The sequence below is a fragment of the Dendropsophus ebraccatus genome, chromosome 3 (genome assembly GCF_027789765.1).
Source record: "Dendropsophus ebraccatus isolate aDenEbr1 chromosome 3, aDenEbr1.pat, whole genome shotgun sequence".
NCBI classification, from domain to species: domain Eukaryota; kingdom Metazoa; phylum Chordata; class Amphibia; order Anura; family Hylidae; genus Dendropsophus; species Dendropsophus ebraccatus.
In genome coordinates this window covers 98966702-98993778 of record NC_091456.1, presented here as the reverse complement: position 1 = coordinate 98993778, position 27077 = coordinate 98966702, and the positions used below count along the sequence as shown (strand labels likewise).

The 27077-nt window shown below is 42.8% G+C and overlaps 1 protein-coding gene across 5 annotated transcripts in view; it reads left to right on the top strand.

The window, feature by feature from the left end:
- The first annotated feature begins 263 nt into the window (after positions 1 to 263).
- Positions 264 to 27077, top strand: part of LOC138785888 (F-BAR domain only protein 1-like) — a 94798-nt gene continuing 67984 nt past the window's right edge. For 2 of the 5 annotated variants that reach the window (XM_069962324.1, XM_069962326.1), the window contains exons 1-2: positions 264 to 387; positions 4260 to 4324. In XM_069962324.1, coding sequence (XP_069818425.1) covers positions 4289 to 4324 — 36 coding nt within the window. In that variant the 5' untranslated portion in view covers positions 264 to 387; positions 4260 to 4288. Of the gene's footprint in view, positions 430 to 4259; positions 4325 to 27077 lie in introns of all 5 variants that reach the window. The other 3 variants (XM_069962329.1, XM_069962327.1, XM_069962325.1) reach the window with 2 other exon arrangements.

The window sequence follows — 27077 nt, the reverse complement described above, 5'->3', positions numbered from 1 at the left end:
TAATAACTGCATCCCTTGTCCTGGAGCAGCGGCCATACACTGCACTGACAACAACCTGCACATTCCACCGCTCACGCAAACATCAACTGGTACACTCTACTCCTAGAGCCAATCCTAAGCAGCAATTACACCCACCCTTCAAAAAGACTGACAGGTCCATCCACCAATGAGCCAGAAGGAAGGCGTGGCTTTGCTTATCAGTGAGATGCAAGTAACGGAGCTGTGACGTTATTGGCGATAGCTGTAAGGGGGCGGGTCCACAGAGTCTGCCGGCAAATGAGAGTGGCGTGCTGGCATAGCGGTTCGGGTGGTTGCCCTGGGCGAGGGGAGGGGTGATGCGGCACCTGAGGGGGCAGCGGGAGTCCAGAGGCCTGTACTTGTCGGCAGGTGAGTCTGTCATAGTGCAGCCGAGGCTTGTGTGGGGCTGTGGTAAGTACAAGATAGCGGCTGTATGTGCAGGTGGAGGAATGTGGCGCTGCTGTTGTATTCTATGAGGTGTGTGTGTGTGTGTACAGAGGCGAGGGCTCCGGCAGCATCCTGCACTGCCTGTGTCTCATGGATGCATACCCAGTAATGGCTTCTTGGGGCAGGCTCAGTATTCAGTGGAGTTGGATGGAGCTGGCATGTTCTGTGGTGATATGGGCTCAGCAGCCATGTGACTCGCTCATGCAGCAGTGTAGGCAGCCTTCATGCCAGCCTCCCCCTCACCACCATCACAGCAGGCGGCACAGAAGGCTGACACCCTCCAGGTGATCTGTGTGACATGTTGTCCTTCTTATTGCTATTGAGAGAGGCCAATACTGCACATCACCTGTGGTAGGAGGCCTGAGATGTGTGGGTTCTTTGTTATACATGGCATGGGGTGGCACGGTGATGATTGCTGATGTCTTTCAGTGCCAGGGTCCTAGTTGTGAACTGTGGCCTTTATGTCGAGCTTGTATATACTGCCAGTGTCTGCATAGGCTTGCTGGCTACCCTGGCTTCCTCTCACATAAAAGAGGACATAATCCTAGGGTCATTGTGGACTCCTGCCAGAGCTGACCCTGGATGGTGGGCATAATGGGTGATACTGTACAATCCCCTGGGTGACCGGTGTCAGGTTAGAGTTTTTCTATACAGTACTACAAGATATTTGTAATTGCGGTTGAGAAATCTGCTCTAAGAGATGAGCGAATCTGGTTCGAGTCCATCTGAACCCGAACGTTCGGTATTTGATTAGCTGGGGCTGCTGCACTTGGATAAAGCTCTAAGGTTGTCTGGAAAACATGGATACAGCCAATGACTATATCCATGTTTTCCACATAACCTTAGGGCTTTATCCAACTTCAGCAGCTTGGACTTGAGCATGCTCCAGGTTCGCTCATCTCCAGGATGGCATGTCCACCTGTAGCATATCTGTGGTGAGAGTATATTTACCCGTAACATGTCTGATGTGGGGTTATGTCCACCCGTAGCATATATGCTGCTGACTTCATGCAGGGAGATCTGCAGGTATAATTCAGTGTGAAATCTGTGAGTTTTGAGTTCGTTCTACTTTTAACCCTTTAAGGACAGTGCCAATTTTCGTTTTTTGCGTTTTCGTTTTTTCCTCCTTGTGCTTAAAAGGCCATAGCAGTTGCATTTTTCCACCTAGAAACCCACATGAGCCCTTATTTTTTGCGTCACTAATTGTACTTTGCAATGACAGCTGAATTTTTGCATAAAGTATACTGCGAAACTAGAAAAAAAATTCAAAGTGTGGTGAAATTGAAAAAAAACCCATTTCTTTTATTTGGGGGGTATTTGTTTGTACGCCATTTGCCCTGGGGTAAATCTGACTTGTTATGCATGTTCCTCAAGTCGTTACGATTAAAACAATATATATCATGTATAACTTAATATTGTATCTGATGGCCTGTAAAAAATTCAAACCATTGTTAACAAATATACGTTCCTTAAAATCGCTCCATTCCCAGGCTTATAGCGCTTTTATCCTTTGGTCTATAGGGCTGTGTGAGGTGTCATTTTTTGCGCCATGATGTTTACTTTCTATCAGTACCTTGATTGCGCATATACGACTCTTTGATCTCTTTTTATTACATTTTTTTCTGGATTTAATGCGACCAAAAATGCGCTCTTTGGGATTTTTTTTGCCCTTACGCAGTTTACCGTGCGAGATCAGGAATGTGATTAATAGTTTGGGCGATTATGCACGTGGCGATAGCAAACATATTTATTTATTTACTTTTATTTAAAACATGGGAAAAGGGGGGTGATTCAGACTTTTATTAGGGGAGAGGGCTTTTTACTAATAATACTTTTTTTTTTTTTTTTTTTTTACACATATACTAGAAGCCCCCCTAGGGGACTTCCAGTATATACACTTTGATCTCTCATTGAGATCTTTGCTGTATAGTAACACAGCAAAGATCAATGAGATCGGCACTCACTTGCTTTTGGCTGCTGCAGCCGAAAACAAACGAGTGCCGAGCCAGGGCGGTGCCATCTTGGAGCGGACCCCGGCTGGCACCACACACGAAGATCGCTCCTCCGGGACAACGTCAGACCCGCTAATAGCTGCGGTCCCGGGCTACACGCGTCACCCGGGATCGCGGCGGTTCAGAGCGGGGTTGCCGCGTGGCCCCGCTCTGAACACCCCTTAGGGACATATGACGTTCCGGTACGTCATATGTCCCTAAGAGGTTAATCACCGGCTATCGCATTTCACATCACAGCATTGGGTGCAGATTTTGTGAAGCTGATTACACCCTGCAGATTATAGGCTGTGTAAACATTTCCTGGGGGAGATTTATTGAACTGGTGTAAAGTAGAATTGTCGTAGTTTGCCCCTAGCAACCAATCAAATTCCACCTTTCATTCCTCACAGATTTTAAAAAAAATGAAAGGTGGAATCTGATTGGTTGCTAGGGGCAACTAAGACAATTCTACTTTACACCAGTTTGATAAGTCTCCCCCTAAATGTCATTAATTCTAGAAAGAAAGGATATGGAAATAGCTCTTAACACCACTTAGGCAAAGAGTTGTCCCTTTAAGGCAGCTTTTTCCTCCATATAGGAGTCTTAGGGCCTTTTTGCACGGGACGATTAGAGTAATAGCAGACAACGATTAAACGACCAACAAGAAATCATTAGTGGTTTGATAGTTTGGCCTATTTTTATCGTTCACAAATCGTTCGCATGGAATAAGACGTCGTTCGCAGTAGTGAGGAAAGCAATATCGACAACAAGATGACCGCAAGAACGATCATAAGTTCTGCATAATTAGGTGAACAATTTCAGGTCGCTCACTTGAGATCGTTGATTGTCGAAATATCAATACAGTGATGTTCAGAAAGCAGCAGAGTGCTGTGTGTTATGCCTAGCGCTTTCAGCAGCGTTTGCTATGGGCACAAACCTCAACACAGATTCCCACTCATATACAAAATGCACTATAATACCACTACAGATAAGGCCCAAATAATTCAAGCACAATAATTATTGCTATCATATAGTGACTCAATTTTACTATACTGTTACTGAGTGAACACCGCCATTTTCAGAGAGCAAATAGTAGTAAATATCAGTTCTCTGTAGAGCTGATATAAGCGATCCGGGGACTACAAGTCGATGGCTGATGATTTGTGGTCTGGACCTAAAGACACAATCAGCCAATGATTGTTGTCTTTATTACATTCGGTAGATAATCGCTCTGTGTAATAGGGCCCTCAGACACATATCATCCCCGTTGCTAAGTCTGCGATTGCTGAGTTGCTACTGCTTTGCCTCGGATCTAGAAATGCAGTCCCAGACCATATCAAGGAAAATCTGCCATTTATTCTAGCTACCTCTGTCAACACTCATTTCTAACTCCACAGAAACTTTGTATGTGCAACGGGAACAACTTTATTCGAGCAAATTGGCATACAAATTCATTGCCTAGTTTGCTTTATAGAATTCCCTTGAATAAAGTTGCTTCTGTTGCACATATGACGTGTCTTTGGAGATTGGTGTGAGTGTTAGCAGTGCCTGAGAAAAGTACAGTATTTCTTCTGTATCCATATATACATGCCTCCCCCTGTGTCTCCCTATCTGTATTCACACTGTTGTATAACAGTGTATAACCTGCAGTAGTATTGGGCTCATGTGCGCATGATTTTTTTACATGAAGATTACTATTTTTTTCTTTTACAATGACCGCACTTGCTGCTAGGTTTCACACTGCCTAGTTTCCTGTAGCAGCTGCTGGTGAGTGAAATCTAAGCCTTTGGTGTCTTCTTGCAGTGTGATTCTTCCTTCCCAGTCAGAGGAGGATGTTGAGGAGAAATCTACACATACACCTGGACACAGTGAGTAATAATACCGTACCTTGCACTAGAGGGGTGACACACAACTGGTCCTCACACTCTGATCATAGCTTATCCTCCGCTTCCGTTCTAAACCTACTGTATGTGCATATCCTGTTTTACCGATTAGATAGGGTTTTTTTTTAATTGTCTACGAACACTTTTTTATCGTTTTATATATTTATAAAATCTACAGGAAATCTACTGAGCATGATTTACAGACCTTATTAATAGCCCATTTGTGAGTGATCTCTCAGAATTCCTCACTGGCTGAAGGTTGGGTCAGAGCTTGCTTTGTTGATGTCTCCTTTACACCAGACCCTGCACAGTAATATGTCTGATGTGAAAACAAATGCGTTCCCCTTATATACGTTTTAAAAAAAAAAAAAGTGTCCAAACCTGACTGTTTTAAAGGGGTTGTCCAGCGAAAAGCTTTTTCTTTCAAACCAACTGTTGTTGGAAAGTTATTTAGATTTGTAATTTACTTCTGTTAAAAAATTGTAAGTCTTCCCATACTTATCAGCTGCTGTATGTCATGCAGAAAATGTCTTATTTTAAGTCTGACACAGTGCTCTCTGCTGACATCTCTGGCACGGACAGGAACTGCCCAGAGCAGGAGAGGTTTTCAATGGGGATTCATAGAACACCGAGACAGAGTTCCTGTCTCGGCCAGAAATGTCAGCAGAGAGCACTGTCAGATTGAAAATAAAACATTTCCTGCATGACATACAGTGGCTAAAAAGTATGGGAAGACTTGAGATTTTTTTAATAGAAATAAATTACAAATCTATATAACTTTATGAGATCAGTTGATTTGAAAGAAAAAGATTTTTGCTGGACAGCCACTTTAACAAAATCATCTGACTGTCTAATAGAAATGTTCCCCACCTCTCCCCTAACAGATGATCTTTGGGAAAAAGGCTATGACATATATGGTTTTAGTTACCCTGTCCTTTTGTTCTCAGAGATATTATCTGCCAACAGAGCTGTCTGGCTGAGTGAAGCATTCATGTGAACGGGCCCATGTGTTTAATTGACAGCTACTATCCTCATCTGTTTGTATATGAACATCCAGCTCAGCCAAGCATTAATGTGTTCATCTGTGTATTTTTTTTTTTTTTTTATGGTAAAAAATATTAAGGCTGTGTTCACATTGCATTTTGGATGCAATTGTGCCAAAATCCTGACTTACTGCTACCTATTGATGAGCTGCAAGGAACCAGTGTCTACAGATGGGTAACTCTGGCTCAACATCAGTTGAGCGGGCTTGCACCTGGTATACGCAATGGAAAAGGCAGAAATCTGCTCTTTACCATGGCGACTGACACTGATACGACTGGGACGTATGTTTGATAAATGTGCCCCATAGTTTACTTCTTCTAGAAACTGTGCCACTCTTGTTTTCAGTCCCTATATATGGTATATCAAATGGAAATCCCGGCACTCACCATATTCATCTTATAATTTTATTTGGTTCAAAACCGTAACAGTGTGAAACAGCCGAAACGCGTTCTGCTGTTTCACACTGTTACGGTTTTGAACCAAATAAAATTATGAGATGAATATGGTGAGTGCCGGGATTTCCATATGATATACTACTTTGGGACTACGCTCCTTTCCTCGTGCACCACCAGCTTGCACGGAGTGCCGCTCTGATCCTTCTCCCTATATATGGTATTGCAGTTCAGGGCCATTGAAGTGAATGGATCAAAGTTGTAATCCTACATACAATCTTAGGGCAGGCTTGGCGCTATTTTGGAGAAAACTATGTTTTTATTATCCTGGATAACCTCTTGAATTGATTTGAAGGTGTGGTACCTCCAATAGTGAGGACGTATGTAAAATTTACTTATTACCGTCATGACAGCAACACAGAGAGAGTGCCCTTTGACCCTACAGAGAAACAGGAGCACAGAGATGTTAAAAGGCTCCCTCCCCAAGTCCACCTCAGTGTTTTTTCAGTTCCCATGTAGGATTGTGACGTCATTGGTGGGAGCTTCCGGCATCCTAAAGAGGCTGTACACTGTTGCCGGAAGTACTTTCTATGCATTTGTTTCTACACTTGTGGCTACCTTATTTTCATCAAAGAAAAACCTAAGAGAGATTTTGCTGTCTGTGCTAAATTTCTGATTCTGAGAAACTGTTATGCAAATACTGTATGTTATGTATCAAGAAAAGCCTCAAAAACCTTCAGTTTATGAGGATATGCATCTTCTGATCACACAGCCATGTCTTCTTTATCACCTAATCCTCCTTCTGCTCCTATTCCACTGCCTATAAGGCCACAGTTACAGGATTCAGATGGGGTAGTGTCTGTTGAAGAGGGTGAATTGTCTTCGAATGTATAGGAGGAAGAAGTTGCTAAGTTCTTCTTTACTTTTGACCAAACAGATTCTCTTTATTCTCTGTCTGGTTGGGGCAGCTGGAGAATCATTTAGAATCTAAAAGACACTGAGAAAAGATCCTTGCTACTATTCCTATGCTTAAAGGGGTAGTTCACCCAAAATTTTTTCTTTCAAATCAACTGGTGCTAGAGATTTACTTATTAAAATTAGTAAATAGATTTACTATTAACCCTTAGAGGACCGGGCCAATTTAAATTTTTGCGTTTTCGTTTTTCCCTCCTTGTGCTTAAAAGGCCATAGCACTTGCATTTTTTCACCTAGAAACCCACATGAGCCCTTATTTTTTGTGCCACTAATTGTACTTTGCAATGACAGGCTGAATTTTTTCATAAAGTACACTGCGAAACCAGGAAAAAATTCAATGTGTGGTGAAATTGAAAAAAAAAACCCTGCATTTCTTTTATTTGGGGTTTTTTCGTTTTTACGCCGTTCGCCCTGGGGTAAAACTGACTTTTTTATATATGTTCCTCAAGTCGTTACGATTACAACAATATGTAACATGTATAACTTTTATTGTATCTGATGGCCTGTAAAAAAATTCAAACCATTGTTAAAGGGAACCTGTCACCCCCCCCCCCCCCCGTGCCGGGGTGACAGGCTCCCGACCTTCCGCTACAGCCCCCTATACTCACCTGATCCCGCCGAGTCCCGCTTCTGGATCCAGTCGGGTCACTGAGATATCAGCTGCTGCAGCCCGGCACGCGCGCTGAGAGTCCAACGCTCAGAGAATGACGGAGAGTCCAGCTCCATTCCCAGGCTTATAGCGCTTTTATCCTTTGGTCTATGAGGCTGTGTGAGGTGTCATTTTTTTTTTTTTTGCGCCATGATGCGTTCTTTCTATCGGTACCTTGATTGCACATATGCGACTTTTTGATCGCTTTTTATTACAATTTTTCTGGATTTGATGCAACCAAAAATGCACAATTTTGCACTTTGGGATTTTTTTGCGCTTACGCCATTTACCGTGCGAGATCAAGAATGTGATTAATGAATAGTTTGGACAATTACGCACGCGGCGATACCAAACATGTTTGTTTGTTTTTATTTATACCATGGGAAAAGGGAGGGTGATTCTGACTTTTATTAGGGGAGGGGGTTTTTTATTAACTTTTTTTTTTTTTTTTCTCTACACACTTATACTAGAAGCCCCCCTGGGGGACTTCTAGTATAAGTGCACTGATCTCTCATTGAGATCTATGCTGCATAGATATGCAGCATAGATCGATCAGATAGGCACTTTGATTGCTTCTGGCTGCTGCAGCCGGAAACAGTCGAGTGCCGAGGCGGGATCAGCGGCATTATGGCGCAGACCCCTGACTGAGATGTGTGGATCGCTCCTCCAGGACAATATCAGGGATGGCTGCATTCAAGTAATCGGATGCAGCTGTCAACTTTGACAGCTGCATCCGATTACCGTGCCCGCTAATAGTCGCGGTCCCGGGCTACGAGCGCCACCCGGTAGCGTGGCCGCCGCACGGCCCCGCTCTGAACACATGGAGGCCGTCCTGGGCGTACATATACGTCCAGGGTCACCTAGGGGTTAAAAAGAAATCTCAAGTACTTGTCAGCTGCTGTATATCCTGTAGGAAGTGATATTCTTTCCAGTCTGGGAAGGAGTAGAGGTTTCCGATGGGGATTTGCTACTGCTCTGGACAGTTCCTGACATGGACAGACGTGGCAGCAGAGAGCACTGTGTAAAACTGGAGCGAATACACCACTTTCTGTAGGACATATAGCAGCTGATGAGTACTGGAAAACTTTCTGGTAAATTACAAATCTCTGGCACTCTCTGGCACCAGTTGATTTTAAAGAAAAAAATTGAGGTGAACTTCCCCTTCAAGATGGCAAGAGGTTTTATGGCAGAGGCATCAGCAGAATCTGTGAGAATGGCAGCTAAATCCAAAGTTTTGTCCAACTGTTTGTGAGGAGCTGGCAAGGAGATACAGCTTCCCAAAAATAAGCCTTGTACTATACTATTTGAAGGAAAGTTGCCTTTTCGGTTCTATCCTTGTCAAAATTCTCCAAGAAGCTTCAAATAAGAAGGGTTTTTCTGAGGAAAAAACAAAGAAGAAACAAGATAATTTTGTCCCTCAAGCAATAGAGGTTACAGAGGAAAAGGCAAAGGAGGAAGTCGTAACTATCAAAAGGGAGGTAAGGGGAAAGACTTTCTGCTTAACCTCAACTCCTTTGAGCGCAAATAGTGATGCCCAGCCTCTCATTTGTCATCAAGTTACATCAAATTTTGGTTTTGAGTCTATTGGACGCAGGTTACAGAATAGAATTGCGCAGAAGTTCTGTGTGACAAACCTCCCATTGTCTTGGACCTGCTACGGGTAGGAACTGTAGTCCCAGTTCCCTCTGCCAAGTTAAGGAGAGGTCATTACTCCACCCTCGTTCTGGTCCCAAAATCAAATGGGACTACCAAGACTACTATAAACTAAAAGCCTTAATTAATTGGTAGCCTACAAGCATTTCAAGATGAAAACATTGAAGGACCACTATTTTGCCAATTCATCAGGATTACCAGAAGACTCTTAAGATTTGTGATGAAGGACGGTGAGGGGATAATGCATTATAAGTTTGTAGCTCTCCCTTTCAGTTTAACCTTAGCTCCTCGCTTATTTAAAGAGTCACTGTCGTATTTTTTTTTTTTTTTTTGCAGAAATCAATAGTCCAGGCGATTTTAAGAAACTTTGTAATTGGGTTTATTAGCCAAATCTGCCATTATCTGCATGTAAAAAGCCTTTTCCCAGGTCCCCCCCTCCTTCCTCTTTTTCATCCACTCTGAAAAATCTGAAAATTGTGACTTGTTGCAGGAGTCGTACCCTGTCTGCTCTAGGGAGAGGGGAGGGGGGAGGAGGAAGGAGGGAGTTAGCCGGCAGCAGAAAGCAGATAACAGAGGATTACAGGCACAGAGCTGGGTGACAGCTGTAATCCGAGCTCAGACAGGTCACTGGTGACTGTCACAGGAGATATCCTGTGAGGGATTTGTAGATTAACTCTTTGTTGTCCTGTTTTGGTCTTTTCTTTAGCTCTCTCCATAGGAGAACAATGAAGACAGAGGGGAGAGCTTCAAACTGCTTTTTCATGATAAAAATGCATTTTTCGGATAATAAACCCAATTACAAAGTTTCTTAAAATCGCCTGGACTATTGATTTCTGCAAAAAAAAAATTCACAACAGTGACACTTTAACCCATAGCTGCACCAGGACGTTATTGAACGTCCTCGTACCGCTATGGGAGTTCAGAGGGGGGTCGCGCGGCGACCACCCTCTGAACTGCCGCGATCCCGGGTGCCGCGTGTAGCCCGGGCTCGCGGCTATTAGCGGGCACGGTCCGATCGCCGTGCCCGCTAATTAAGTACTTAGAAGCAGCTGTCAAAGTTGACAGCTGCTTCTAAATACTTGCTTTTATTCATACCTGGTGGTCTAGTGGGGGGATCGCCCCCCTGCGGCGCGATTGCGGGGGGGCGATCCCTGCATCCATCCCGGGCCGGGGTCTGCTCCGTAATGGCGCTGATCCCGGCTCGGCATTCTATTGCTTTTGGCTGCAGCAGCCAAAAGTAATAGAACACCGATCTCATGGATTCATGCAGTATAACTATACTGCATGGATCTCTATGAGAGATCAGAGTACATATACTAGAAGTCCCCCAGGGGGGCTTCTAGTATATGTGTAAAGTAAAAGACAAATGTATTTTTAATAACACAAAACCCCCTCCCCTAATAAAAGTCTGAATCACCCCCCTTTCCCCATTTTATAAATAAAAATAAATTAATTAATTAATAAACAAACATGTTTGCTATCGCCGCGTACGTAATCGCCCAAACTATTAATTAATCACATTCCTGATCTCACACGGTAAACGGCGTCAGCGCAAAAAAAATCCCAAAGTGCAAAATTGCGCAATTTCTGTCGCATCAAATCCAGAATAATTGTAATAAAAAGCGATCAAAAAGCCATATATGCGCAATCAAGGTACCGATAGAAAGATCACATCATGGCGCAAAAAATGATACCTAACACAGCCCCATAGACCAAAGGATAAAAGCGCTATAAGCCTGGGAATGGAGCCATTTTAAGTGACGTATATTTGTTAACAACGGTTTGAATTTTTTACAGGCCATCAGATACAATATAAGTTATACATGTTACATATCGTTTTAATCGTAACAACTTGAGGAACATGCATAACAAGTCAGTTTTACCCCAGGGTGAATGGCGTAAAAACACATTTCCCCCAAATAAAAGAAATGCGTTTTTTTTTTCAATTTCACCACACTTTGAATTTTTTTCTGGTTTCCCGGCACATTTTAGGCAAAAATTACATCTGCCATAGCAAAGTACAATTAGTTGCGCAAAAAATAAGGGCTCACTTGGGTCTCTAGGTGGAAAAATGCAGGCGCTATGGCCTTATATACACGAGGAGGGAAAAACGAAAACGCAAAAATGAAAACTGGCTGTGTCCCCTAAGGGTTAAGAAGATCATGAATGGAGCTCATGGTGTGGCTAAGACAAATATCCTTCTGGTGCCATACCTTGATTACCTACTTATTGCAGACACCATCAGCAAGTGAATCAAACTTTCCAGTTCCTCCAAAGGTTGGGTAGGATAATTTTTTCAAAATCAGACCTGGAGCCACGCTTTCTGGGAAAGTTGTTAGACTCCGCTCATCAGGAAACATTCCCGCCAGAGAAGATTTCTGTAGTAATGTCAAAGATGGTAAACTTCCAGAAGAAGACATCATCTTCCATGGGGCAGGTTATGTTGTTCATGGGGACAATGGCATTGTGTATTTCTGCAGTGCCATAAAACCATTTACATTCTTGTCCTCTTCAAGACCGCATATTGGCAGTTTGGGACAGGTCTCCTCTATATTTAGAAAAGAAGATGAGGATTTCAGCTTTAGCGAAGATCTTCCTGAGTTGGTGGAGAACCTGAGGAAAGGTGTTCCTTGGATCCCGGATCCTGTCATCTTCCTGGCTACGGACACAAGTGCTTTGGGATGTGGAGCTCAAATCCTTGACCGTCACTTTTGGGATCAGTGGCCTGTTGATCTTTGTCATCTTGTCATCTTTTTTCTTGAATTTCAAAGAACTAAAAGCAGTTCACGAAGCTTTGAAAATGTCAATGTATCTCAGGAACCTGCGGGCCGCATCCCCCCCCGCAGACTTGTGGACACTGCACACACCATCCTTCTGTGTCCGGCTGCGTCATGCACATTATAACTGAGTGCCGCGGCTGCCTGACACAGAGGAGGATGCTGTAACTGCCAGCTCCTCTCAGCCTGAGCAGCGCACGTCTCCCTTCTCTTGCGGGCCACGCGTGATGACGTCATATCATCACGCGCCGCCTGCTGGACCAGAAGTGTGCTGCTCTGGCACGGACTGTAGTGGTCGAGTGGGTCAATCTGGGTCTGTGTGGCCTCCTTTTTCCCCAGTACGTCGTGCTACATTCATGGCAGCACCTCTTTATACAGAGGCTCCCTGGGGTTCTGCACACGCCATGGCCAGGTGGGTGTTCTGGGGATGCTTTTGTTGTGTTCTCGCTACAAAGAGCTCCTGAAGCACACTGCCTGCACCACCTCCGGTACGTGCATCTGAGCAGCCCTTCTTTATGACGCCGTTTGAAGGTGTACGGGACACGACGTAACTATGACTTCCGGCGGTGTGGGTCAGAAGATTCAAAAGGCGGCGATGGAGTTCAATGTTCTCTCCCCTGCAGCTCCTTCTTCACAGAGGCCAGGCCATATACTATATACCGCTGATCGCTTGTGCCACGTGCATCCCGGCACTTTTTATCCCCTGTTACCATAAATGATTGGTGACAGGGGATAAAAAGTGATGTGTCCGTCCCCCCAAAGTCTCCCCCCCCCCCCCCCTTCCACATATACGTTACTTGATCCTGGAGCTCCTTCCTCCTCGGCGTCCTGGCTGGTTATGAAGTGTGCATGCGCTCCACAACCAGCCAACTCTGAAAATTTAAAGTGATAGAGACCAATTTGGTCTCTGTCACTGAACTATGATTACTTTGATAGAAAATATCACAGTAATCATAGTAATACAGTGAAAATGAATGTATAAAGTACAAAAAGTGACATACAAAACAAATAAAACACACACTTTTTATTATAGTAATAATTGCAGTTTACTCCCAAATTACCCCTAACCCCCCCCCAGATTGCCCATAACCACCCCAAATTACATGTACCCACCCCAGATTACTTATAAGCACTTCAGTTTAACAGTAACAATCCCAGATTGTCTGTAACCCTTCCAGGTTGCACATAATCCCCCCAGGTGCCCATAATCATGCCAGATTACATGTAACCCCCTAGATTGCACGTGACCACGCCACGATGCCTCTGACCACCGCACCTTGCCTCTGACCACGCCACGGCGCCTCTGACCACCCCAAATTGCCAATGACCCCCTCCAGATTGCGGTGCCCATGCCAGATTACGGTGCCCATGCCAGATTACAGGTACCCACCCCAGATTGCCTATAAGAACTTCAGTTTATCCGTAACCACCCCAGATTGTCTGTAACCACCGCACATTGCCCATAACCACCCCACGTTGCCCGTAACCACAGCAGGTTGCCCGTGACCACCCCATGTTGTCCGTAACCACCTCAGGTTGCCCATAACCACCCCAGACTGTCCGTAACCACCCCACATTACCTGTAATCTCATTTTTTATTTTTTTTTTATTTTAGTAACTGCACTATTCTAATAACCATTACTAGCTGCGGTTTTGCTCCTGTAAATTGGCGCTCCTTCCCTTCTGAGCCCTGCTGTGTGCCCATACAGTGGTTTATGCCCACATATGAGGTACCGTTTTACTCAGAAGAACCTGCGTTACAGATTTAGGGGTATGTTTTCTCTCCTGTTCCTCGTCAAATTGAGAAATTTCAAACTAAACCAACATATTATTGGAAAAATTCGAATTTTTCATTTTTACTGGCCAATTTTGAATACTTTCCTCTAATACCTGTGGGGTAAAAATGGTCACCACACCCCAAGATGAATTCTTTGAGGGGTGCACTTTCCAAAATGGGGTGACTTTTGGGGGGAATCTATTCTGCTGACACTACATGGGCACTGCAAACGCACCTGGCGCTCAGAAACTTCTTCAGAAAAATCTGCACTGAAAATGCTGATTGGCGCTCCTTCCCTTCTGAGCCCAGCTGTGTGCCCATGCAGTGGTATATGCCCACATATAGGGTACCGTTCTACTCAGTAGAACCTGCGTTACATATATTGGGGTGACATTTCTCTCCTGTTCCTCGTGAAATTGAGAAATTTCAAACTAAAGGAACATATTATTGGAAAAATTTGAGTTTTTCATTTTTACTGTCTTAACTTTGAATACTTTCCTCTAATACCTGTGGGGTCAAAATGCTCACCACACCCTAAAATGAATTCTCTGAGGGGTGTACTTTCCAAAATGGAGTGACTTATTGGGAGATTTTACTCTGCTGGCACTACAGGGGCACTGCAAACGCACCTGGCGCTCGGAAACTTCTTCAGCAAAATCTGCATTGAAAAAGCTAATTGGCGCTTCTTTCCTTCTGAGCCCTCCTGTGTGCCCATGCCCACATATGAGGTACCTTTTCACTCAGGAGAACCTGCGTTACAAATTTTGGGGTACTTTTTTTTTTCTCTTGTTCCTCATAAAATTGAGAAATTTCAAACTAAAAGAACATAATATTGGAAGAATTCGAGTTTTTCATTTTTACTGTCTTTTGAATACTTTCCTGTAATACCTGTGGGGTCAAAATGGTCACCACACACCAAGATGAATTTTTTGAGGGGTGCACTTTCCAAAATGGGGTGACTTATGGGGTTTTTTTCTCTCTGCTGACACTACAGGGGCACTGCAAACGCACCTGGCGCTCAAACTTCTTCAGCAAAATCTGCATTGGAAAAGCTAATTGGCGCTCCCTTCCTTCTGAGCCCAGCTGTGTGCCCATACAGTGGTTTACACCCACATATGGGGTACCGTAGTACTCAAGAGAACCTGCGTTACAAATTTTGGGGTGCTTTTTCTCTCATGTTCCTTTTGAAAATGAGAAACTTTAATCTAAACGTATATATTATTGGAAAATTTTAATTTTCCATTTTTTACTGCCTAATTGTGAATACTTTCCTCCAGCCCCTGTAGGGTTAAAATGCTCATTATACCCCTAGATTAATTCTTTAAGGTGTGTAGTTTCCAAAATGGGGTCACTTATGGGGGTTTTCAGGATACCAGACTTCTAAATCCATTTAAAAAAAGAACTGGTCCCTAAAAGAATCAGTTTTGGAAACTTTCACGAAAATGTGATAATTTGCTGATAAATTTCTAAGCCCCATAACACCCTAAAAAAGTAAAATATGTTTACCAAATTATGCCAGAATAAAGAAGACATATTGGTAATGTGACTTAGTAACTAATTTATGTGCTACAACGTTCTTTTTTTAGAAGCAGAGAATTTCAAAGTTCATGAAATGCAAATTTTTTTAATTTTTCATGATATTTTGATGTTTTTCACAAAAAACACACAAAGTAGTGACCAAATTTTGCCACTAACATAAAGTGCCATATGTGACGAAAAAACAATCTCAGAATCGCTAGCATACGTTAAAGCATCACTGAGCTATAAGAGCATAAAGTTAGACAGGTCAGATTTTGAAAAATTAGCCTGGTCATTAAGGCCCAAACTAGCTGCAGCACGAAGGGGTTAAAGGGGGGTTATCCAGCGCTACAAAAACATGGCCACTTTTTTTCCAGAGACAGCCCCACTCTTGTCTCCAGCTTGGACGGTGTTTTGCTGCTCAGTTCCATTAAAGTGAATGGAGTTTAAGGGTGCGTTGACACCTACAGGATCTGCAGCAGATCTGCAGCAGATTTGATGCTGTGTTCAGTTATTTAAATGAAATCTGCTGCAGAAAATCAGCTGCAGATCCTGTAGGTGTGAACACACCATAAAGAGGTTATCCAGAGGGGGAAAAATGGCCATGTTTTTGTAGCACTGGATAACCCTAACCCATAGGGGACAAAGCCAGTTTTGGCGTTTATGACACCGCCAAATTTTTCAAATATGACGTGTCACTTTAAGCATCAATAACTTTGGAATGCTTTAACCAATCCTTGTAATTCCAAGATTTGGTTTTTTTTGTGACATATTCTACTTTATGTTAGTGGTAAATTTGGGTTTATAACTTTAGAATTTCTTTTGTGAAAAAACTCCAAAATGTTGTGAAAAATTGAAAAAATAGCATTTCTCTACATTTGAAAGTCTCTGCCAATAGTAATACTACATAAATTATTTATTAATTCATATCTAGAACAGGTCTACTTTATAATAACAGCATTTGGTGAACATGCTTTTACTTGTTTAGGATGATAGAGGCCGTTAATATTTAATAGCAATTTTCAAATTTTTCATGAAAATTTCAAACTGAGAAATTCTTTAGGCACCAGTTCAGTTTTGGAGTATATTTTGGAGGCCTGTATACTAGAAACCCCTATAATTTACCCCATTTTGAAATCTTCACCCTTTCAAGTATTCAAATCTACAGTCACAGTTATTTAACCCTTTGGGCATTTCACAGGAATAGCTACAAAGTAAGAGTGAAAAGTTAAAATTTGCATTTTCTTTGCAGGGATTCCAATGTAATCCTATGTATTTTTTACCACACCAATTACCGTTACTGATCCACCAATGCCGGCAATTGCCGATGCTGGAACTTTTTTTGGGGTCCAGTGGCAGTTACACTAGACTGTCAGCTATCAGCTGACAGTTTAGTTGCGGCTCCTGGTCACTGTTTGTGTAAACAGCAAGCATCTGAAGCTGCACAGTTATAATACGTCATCGTGGTGAAGCTAACCTTCTACCATGACGTATTATAACTGCATGGTGTGGCTAGGGGTTAATTGCAAACCGCAGCTGAACTGGAGATAAGTCGTGTTGTCTCTGAAAGAAAGTTGCCATGGTTTTTGTAGCACTGGATAACCCCTTTAAATATATACAAACAAAAGGGAAGCTTTTATAGGGAAAATATGAATGCTCTTTATTTATTGTATAAAAAAAAATATAAAAAACACAGGCACGAACACTGGGGACACTTATGACCACACAAATGCAAAAAAATTAAATACCAAGACACCCCCAAATGAATATGTATAGTGATGTCGCCATCGTACAATGTTGACATCACGGCACGGCAGCACTGATTGGCTGAGCTGGACCAGAGTTGGGAGCCTCGCATGCAGCCGTGTCGCTGAGCAGGTAATGTATGCTCTCTGTGGCGGGCTGCTGGGGGTTAACTCACATACAGCAGGATGTCAATCTCTCTGCAAGTATATGCTCTCATAGGGATGAATGGCACTGGATCTGCTGCGAATCCGTTACATGTGAAGGCAACCTTAAAGTGCAAGTCCACAACCCGACGCACGTTTTGCTACAATAGCTTCTTCCTGGAAGAAGCTATTGTAGTGAAACGTGCGTCGGGTTGTCTATTGATTGAATTTAGCATTTGAGCCCTGTTACATGGTTTGAGCACTTGCACTTTAACTGTTTATATACTTATTGACTTTTATTCCATGTATACGGGGGAACATTGTTTAATGACAACATCATAATACTAGATATATTCATGTGGGGGTGTCTTGGTATCCCATTTTTTTGCATTTGTGTGGTCATAAGTGTCCGTTTTGTAACATTCTTTTCATGTTACATCACACAGACCCGTGTGTGTGTGTGTTTTTTTTTTTTTTGTTTTTTTTTTCCATATTTTTTTAAACAATAAATTAACATTCATATTTTCCCTATAAAGGCTGCCACATGGTCACGTATTCATGCTTTCCTTAAAAACTACCAGCTGTATGTATTGGCAAATCAAGACTGTGCGTTTGGAAGAAGGGTCCTGTAAGCAGTCATCACTCCCTGAGACTCCTAATTTGGTAGTTCTCCAGTCATGGTGCTGTCATAAAGGAGGATGCTGTGTAAATGCACAATTATTCTTACTGGTAATTCACTTTCCACGAACCTTCATGACAACACAACGTTAAAGGGGTTATTCAGCGCTACAAAAACCATGTTTTTGTGTGGTTATGGGTTTGTTAAAATTTGATGCACCTCTACCTTTCAATTCTAGGGGTGTGCCCTGGAAGGGGCCTTTTAACCCCTTAACGACCAAGGGTGTAAATGTATGCCCTAGCGTCGTTAAAGGCGTTCAGAGGGGGGCTGTGCAGCGACCTCTCTTTGAACCGCCATGATCCTGGGACCGTGGCAATTAGCGGGCACGGACTGATCGCCGTGCCCGCAATTAGCCTTTTAAATGCAGCTGTCAAAGTTGACAGCTGCATTTTAAAATGCTTATGTTCCCCATCCCTGGTGTCTAGTGGGGGGATTGCTAAGGAGCGATCCCTGCATCTTTACTGGGCTGGGGTGTGCGCCGTAATGGCCCTGATCCTGGCTCGGCATTCTGTTGCTCTCGGCTGCTGCAGCTGGCAACCGAAAGCAATAGAACACTGATCTCATCGATCTATGCAGTATATCTAGCTCCATAGACCAAAGGATAAATGCTATAAGCATGGTAATAGAGCGATTTTAAGGGACATATATTTTTTTAAAAAAGGTTTTAACTTTTTAAAAGCCATCAAATAAAATAAAAGTTACACAAGGTACATATCGTTGTAATTTGTAACAACTTGAAGAACATTCATAACAAGTCAGTTTTACCCTAGGGCAAACAGCGTAAACATGAAACCTCCCCAAAATAGAAAAAAAATCCATGTGCCTATTCACCCCCAAAAAAGGATTCATTCCCCCCAAAAAGGATGTCCTAATGCGGACTGTAACTGCAGCACGGACCTACCAGTGAAAGCAAATAGGATCCATATTTTTTTGCATATGGACGCTTTTTTGCAGATTGCCGACTCAAAATATGCTTTGCAAAAATATACTGACACTTGAATGAGGGCGTAGTCAGCTTTACAGGTGGTTAACTATGCAGTTATTATGTATTCTTTTTTATTTTTTTCCCCTCCTCTCCAGGACATCACAGGCTAAACTACAGTGATTTCTGGGTCTCACAAACATTTAAAATCCATGCCAAAAGTGAAACCTGTGTAATACTATTGCTATAACTAGATGGATTAATGTAGCCCCCCCCCTTAAAAAAAATAGTTGTAGTACTATTAGTATCCACCATTATGGCCCAGACACAACTTCATGTGCCCTTTGTAAATGGAGCATTAGTGCACCTGCTAGGCCACAGTTCACTGCTGTAACATCCATAGCCAAGCACAGTTGGTCCCGTTGACTGTTAATGGAGCACATGCGCACTACCAGCACATTTAGGCCTTGTTACTGTGCAGCTTTTCGTAACACAAAATTTTCCAGCTGCACTCTAAGGAGCACTTGGGGAGCACTGTATGCCATAGCATAGCATAGATCAGTACTATGTGCAATCTGTACTGTAAATAGAGCGACCCCGCTTTGAACTGCCGCGATCCCTGGTGCCGCATGTAGCCCGGGACCGCGGCTATTAGCATGCACGGTCCGATCGGTGTGCCCGCTAATAAGGTAATCGGATGCAGCTGTCAAAGTTGACAGCTGCATCCGATTACCGGATGCAGCCGTTCCCTGGTGTCTAGTGGCGGAGATCGCTCCCCCGGAACGTTGTCCCGGAGGAGCGATCTCCGTGAGTGAAGCCGGCCGGGGTCTCCGCCAAGATGGCGCTGATCCCGGCTCAGCACTCGTTTGTTTTCGGCTGCAGCAGCCGAAAGCAAACGAGTGCCGATCTCTTTGATCTTTGCTGTATAAGTATACAGCAAAGATCTCAATGAGAGATCAGAGTGTATATACTAGAATTCCCCCAGGGGGGCTTCTAGTATAAGTGTAAAATTAATAAAAAAAAGTGTTGTCAATAAAAAGCCCCCTCCCCTAATAAAAGTCTGAATCAACCCCCTTTTCCCATTGTATAAATAAAAATAAATAAATAAACATGTTTGCTATCACCGCGTGCGTAATCACCCAAACTATTAATTTATCACATTCCTGATCTCGCACGGTAAACGACGTAAGTGAAAAAAAATCCCAAAATGCAAAATTGCGCATTTTTGGTCGCATCAAATCCAGAAAAATTGTAATAAAAAGCGATCAAAAAGTCGCATATGCGCAATCAAGGTACCGATAGAAAGTAAACATCATGGCACAAAAAATTACACCTCCCACAGCCCCATAGACCAAAGGATAAAAGCCCAATAAGCCTGCGAATAGAGCGATTTTAAGGAACATATATTTGTTAACAATGGTTTGAATTTTTTACAAGCCATCAGATAAAAGAAAAGTTATACATGTTATATATCCTTTTAATTGTAACGACTTGAGGAACATATATAACAAGTTTTACCCCAGGGCGAATGGCTTAAAAACAAATACCCCCCAAATAAACAAAAATGCGTTTTGTTTTTTTGTTCAATTTCACCACACTTATTCTGGTTTTCCACTGTACTTTATGAAAAAATTCAGTCTGTCATTGCAAAGTACAATTAGTGACGCAAAAAATAAGGGCTCATGTGGGTTTCTAGGTGGAAAAATGTAAGTGCTATGGCCTTATAAGCACAAGGAGGAAAAAACGAAAACGCAAAAATTGAAATTGGCTCTGTCCTTAAGGGGTTAAGGGTTTAATGACAAGCAGCTGCATGGCCGGTGATTATTTCTAGCCCCGGCTAGAAACCTATATATAATGTGAGTGTTTGCAGTAGGGTCGTATATATATGTATTACTGACGTGAAGAGGTTAATAAAATGATCAATATTGTCAAGTAACTGAATATGTATTGTGTATAATATACACTTAACAAGCTATAATTAAAGGGGAAAAATTATTTTCTTATGAACTGATTGCAGATTATACAGATGTGCAATTTGTGTATAAATTTTTAAAATTCTTTTTTAACCCCTAGGCGACCCTGGACGTACCTGTACGTCCAGGGCCGCCTACGGGTGTTCAGAGCAGGGTCGCGCAGCGGCCGCCCTCTGAACCACTGCGGTCCTGGGTGCTGCATGTAGCCTGGGGCCGCGGCTATTAGCGAACACGGTACCATCGCTGTACCCTCTAATTATGTAATCGGATGCAGCTGTTTCTGGTGTCTAGTGGGGTGGCTCGCTCCTCTGGGACGTTGTCTCGGAGAAGCGATCCACATATCCGGCTCGGGCCTGGGTCTGCGCCGTAATGGCGCTGATCCCGGCTTGGCACTCTGTTGCTTCCGGCTGCAGCAGCCAGAAGCAATCGAGTGCCTATATCATTGATCTGAGAGATCAGTGTGCTTATATTAGAAGTCCCCCAGGGGGGCTTCTAGTATAAGTTTTTAAAAGAAAAAAAAAGTGTCATTAATGAAAGTGTGAATCTCCCCCCTTTTCCCATGTTATAAATAAATAAACATGTTTGCTATCGCCGTGTGCGTAATCGCCCGAACTATTAGTTAATCACATTCCTGATCTCGCACGGTAAATGGCGTAAGCGCAAAAAAATCCCAACGTGCAGAATTGCGCATTTTTGGTCGCATCAAATCCAGAAAATTTGTAATAAAAAGCGATCAAAAAGTTGCATATGCGCAATCAAGATACCGATAGAAAGAACACATCATGGCGCAGAAAATGACACAGCTCCATAGACCAAAGGATAAAAGCGTTATAAGTATGGGAATAGAGCAATATTAAGGAACATATATTTGTTAACAATGGTTTGAATTTTTTTCAAGCCATCACATAAAATAAAAGTTATACATGTTACATATCATTGTAATTGTAACAACTTGTGGAACATGTATAACAAGTCAGTTTTACGGCGTTGAAAAAAACAAAACCGCATTTCTTTTATTTGGAGTGTATTTTTTTAATTTCACCTCACATTGAATTTTTTTTCTGGTTTCGCAGTGTACTTTATGAAAAAATTCAGCCTGTCATTGCAAAGTACAATTAGTGGCGCAAAAAATAAGGGCTCATGTGGGTTTCTAGGTGAAAAAGTGCAAGTGCTAGAGATGAGCCAACAGGGTTCGGGTTTGAGTCCATCCGACCCCGAACTTCAGGCATTTGATTAGCTGGGGGTGCTGAACTTGGATAAAGCTCTAAGGTTGTCTAGAAAACATGGATACTGCCAATGACTATATCCATGATTTCCACATAGCCTTAGGGCTTTATTCAACTTCAGCAGCCACCGCTAATCAAATGCCGAAAGTTCGGGTTCGGATGGACTCAAGCATGCTCGAGGTTCGCTCATCTCTAGTGCCTTGTACTAAAAAAATGCAACAATAAAACACCTTATGGGGTATGAATCTCTACTGTAAATAAATGGAATTCATAGTTTGGCGGCATTCATAAATAGCATTCATGATTCACTCTGGTATAAGGCCACTGTCTCAGGCCAGTTCTTTTTACATCCGTTACACATACATTTTGCATTAGTATTGCAAGCCAAAACCACTAATGAGTTCAAAACATGAAAGAAATTTTACATGTCCTTTTTCTCGGTTTTGGTTCCCCTTCTAGTTTTGGCTTGCAAAATTCTCGTCTAAAAACACAAGTGGTTAATCTTGAAATAGTCTGCTGCGTCTATGGTGTGTAATCTGAGTTAAGAGGGAAGGAGCACTTCAGTTAAGGAGAATAGACTTCCTGTGAAAGTGATGTGTGACTGGCTGCTGCTGCTGGATGTGATGAAGTGCGCCTGTGTAACCCCAGTTATACATGTCACACATGAAAACACAGAGATCAGGTCATAAAGGAAAGATTAACATTTCTCATCTTCTCAGATCCATTCCTGGCTTTGGCTTCAACAATCTGTCAGATAAATCGGTCTGTGTAAAGGCACCCTTATGTCCCAAAGCCCTATCTACTCTCCCATGGAGTTGGATCCCATCTGTTACTAATCTCTACCCATTCCATAGCAACTCTGCTGCCTGAGGTGAACTATATAAAGCCCCCACCATCCCCTATCTGTGTATATTAAATAAGTATATATTTTTGTGTGTGTTTATGCACACAGATTTTCCATCCAGTGCAGGCCATTAATGTTCTATGCAGAATCTATGAGAAAAACATTTTGGGTTCCTTGCTCCAGCACGTATAGTAAGTAGGTATCCAAAAAAGGTTAGTGTCCACAGCTTCTAAAGTATCAATATTTCTTTATTTGCGCATCAAAACATAAAAAACAAAACAAAAAGTGAACAGTGAATAAAGAAATATTTATACTTTAGAAGCTGTGGACACTAACCTTTTTTGGATGCCTTACGGGTTGCAGCCCGCAATAATGCCTCTCCACGTGCTTCGGGATACCACTTGCCAACTGAGCTAACCATTACAGCATGTTTAGGTGAGCGGACATTTCTTTTTTAGTTTCATATAGTAAGTAGGTCCCCTCTTTGTTTCAATATAGTATTAAAGGGGAACTCCACATAAGGAACACTTGTTTTCTATTAAAAGTACATTAAAAGTTATATAGATGTCTATATAATGTATTACCATATCTGTGCGGTTCTGCCACACTGGTAGCTGTTAGAAATTCAGGAAGTGAAGAAAAAGGGCCTCTGTGCCAATTCACATTGTCTCCTGCTCCCACTGCTCTCCCAACTTAGGAGACAAATATTCCATGCCTCTGTCTCACATTGTGTGTGTTCAGGACCTCAGTTTGTCTATTTTTTGCATCATTGCAGATTAAGGGTAGGTAAAATAAAATATACATACAATATTTTCCTGTGTATAAGAATACTTTTTAACCCAAGAAAATTTTCTTAAAAGTCAGGGGTCGTCTTGTACGCCAGGTGTCGTCTTTAGAAACTGGACTGGAGAATCTGCGGTCGCCGCATACGGAGGAGCTCGAAAACCGCTGCTCTGCCGTATGCGGTAACCGTATGAAGGGCAGAGCAAGCTGCAGGCATCCAGGGTATGGAAAAGAGAGATACAGTAGAGTGGTACCCTACCGGTATTACTGTACCTCCTCCTCTACCTCTCAGATCTCACTGCTGTCTGTTGTTTTTATTTGGTGTGTGTTGGAAGAGGGGTAATCTTATACAGTGAGTATATCCCAAATTCTATATTTTAACCGGAAAAGTTGGGGGTCGTTTTCTATGCCCAGTCTTATACGCCGGAAAATACGGGTATGTGTGTGTGTGTGTGTGTGTGTGTGTGTCTGTGGAGGCCATTTGAGTACAGTGAACTCATTGTCATGTTCAAGAAAACAGTCTGAGATGATTCTAGCTTTATGACATGGCGCATTATCCTGCTGAAAGTAGCCATCAGATGTTGGGTACATTGTGGTCATAAAGGGATGGACATGGTCAGCAACAATACAGGATGGATCCATTCTTTCATGTTGTTGACTCCAAATTCTGACCCTACCATCCCAATGTCGCAGCAGAAATCGAGACTCATCAGACCAGGCAACGTTTTTCCAATCTTCTACTGTCCAATTTTGATGAGCTTTAGCCTCAGTTTCCTGTTCTTAGCTGAAAGGAGTGGCACCCGGTGTGGTCTTCTGCTGCTGTAGCCCATCTGCCTCAAAGTTTGACATACTGTGCGTTTACAGATGCTCTTCTGCCTACCTTGGTTGTAACGGTTGGCTATTTGAGTCACTGTTGCCTTTCTATCAGCTCGAACCACTCTGCCCATTCTCCTCTAACCTCTGGCATCAACAAGGCATTTCCGCCCACAGAACTGCCGCTCACTGGGTGTTTTTTTCTTTTTCGGACCATTCTCTGTAAACCCTAGAGATGGTTGTGCGTGAAAATCCCAGTAGATCAGCAGTTTCTTGAAATATTCAGACCAACCCTTCTGGCACCAACAACCATGCCACGTTCAAAGGCACTCAAATCACCTTTCTTCCCCATACTGATGCTTGGTTTGAACTGCAGGAGATTGTCTTGACCATGTCTACATGCCTAAATGCACAGAGTTGCCGCCATGTGATTGGCTGATTAGAAATTAAGTGGTAACGTGCAGTTGGACAGGTGTAACTAATAAAGTGGCCGGTGAGTGTGCGTGTATATATATGTATGTATGTATGTATGTATGTGTGTGTATATATATATATATATATATATATATATATATATATATATATATATATATATATATATTATTATGTTTTCCTTCAAAACTAGTATTAGTTTTATACATGTTTTCTAAAAGAATATGCATCTTCTGATATTTGTAGTTGTTTTATATATAGGTAAAATAGTGAAAATAAAACATGTGTGAACAGATGAAACAGATGAAAAAAATGCATGTTCAGCCTGCTCTGGGGGGGGAGGGAAGAATCTAGCCGAGCTGAGCATGGAGTAGGACCCGTGGTGCAGAGCTCCTCCGCCAACCACCTCTCCACTAGCTACTACAGCACCTACAAACGCTTGCTACGATCAAGGTTAGCAAAGACCCTTACCTGCATAGTTCTGAGATAGTGAGAAGTTGCAGCAAATTGCCCAACATGGCACAATACTTCGGAAAAAGATCCGGTACAGGCAAGTCAGCCACTCGGCCGAGATGGCGCCGTCAGGGAGACGCGCCATGGCAGACTCTGACAACGGCAGTGTGGAGGGCACTGTAGATGGAGGTGAGGACACAGACCCCCAACCCATATCTCGACGTTTCCTCAAACAACTTGTGGCCCTTATTATGAGAGATCTAGCGGACATTCACCACATCGGCAATAGGGTGGAACGGCTAGAAGCTGTACAGACGGATGTCTTATGCCACAGTGACGCAGTAGCTAAAAACCTGCAGGAGCACAGCTCCTATATCAATAATGCCCTGCTAGCAGTGGAAGATCAGGGGAATCGCAGTCGGCATGAAAACGTCTGCATATGGGCTATACCTGAGAGCTACGCCCCTGAAATGCTTTATAAGGTCTCCATGGACATTTTCACAGATATTCTGGGAGAGGAGAGGGCGTCTGCCATTAAAATCGAGAGGGTACATAGAGCTTTGAGGGCCAAACCTGCCAACACAGCAACCATGGGATATCATCTGTGGGTTATTGCACTATCCTGACGTGGCAAGCTGCCAGAGGCAGAGACAACCTGATTTATGAAGGCCACGATTACCAGATGTACCAAGACATAGCGCCTAGTACATTGGCAAAGCGCAGACTGCTTAAACCCTTGCTGGACATGCTTAGAACCCACAAAATACTCTTCCGTTGGCGTTATCCTTTTGGCCTAGCTATTGTGAAAGGAGGCAGGCACATCATCGTACGCACCCTGGAAGACCTAGATGTGACATGGGACCTGCTAGATATGGCGCCGATCAAGCAGCAAACTTGTGTGGTAGTTATAACCCCATCTCTCTGCTTAATGCAGATGTGAAATGGTGGGCGAAGGTCCTGGCCCACAGGATTAATCAGTTACTGCCCACCCTGATAAGGCCAGAACAAGTCTGGTTTGTCCCAGGCCGAGAGGGTAAGCATAATACTGCTAGGGTTATCAATGCCATTTCATACGCTAAAGCCCACAACAAGTCACTAGTCCTTCTCAGTACTGATGCCAGAGTGAATTGGGCGTTTATGGCAGCGGTCCTCTCCAAATTTAAATTTTCCCCTCCTTTATCTCCACTATTTTCTCCCTCTACGCTCCCCCCCCCCAATGCCCGGATGGTCAATGGTAAGCTTTCCCCTACATTTCACATTAGTAATGGCACACACCAAGGCTGCCCCTTATCCCCTTCCCTCTTTTGTTCCAACATTAGAAGCATTAATACAGAAAATAAGACAGAGCCCAGATATCTCAAGCCTTAAAATTTCGCTGATTATTTGTTATTGTTTATCGCAGAACCGGACAGATCTATGTACAAAATTGTTGAGATATTTACCTTATTTGGAATGGTCTCTGACTTTAAAATCAATTTTAGAAAATCTGAGGCTATGAATATAACCGCCCCTACTGTAGTAATAAATAATCTTAAAACTGACTTTTCCTTCACCTGGACCACCTCCTCTTTGAAATACTTAGGTACCAATATTTTGCCAGACCCTGCCAAATTATTCGCCGCTAATTATACCCCTCTTCTCAACAAAATAAAACTTGCGCTTGCAAAACTTGCCCTACCATTTCTGTCCTGGATGGGGAGTAAAAACTATATTAAAACCTATATTTTCCCTAAATTTTTTTGCCTCTTCCAGTCCCTCCCAATACCTGTCGTAGTTTCCTTCATTAAAGCAGCTCAACGCATATTTTCCATCTTTTTGCGGGCTCAGAAAGCTCCCAGGCTAGCTCATCGCCATTTAATTAAGCGTGGAGCGGGTGGTTTTGGCCTACCCAATTTACATACTTATTATAAGGCCATGATATTGAATAGATGGTGTCACC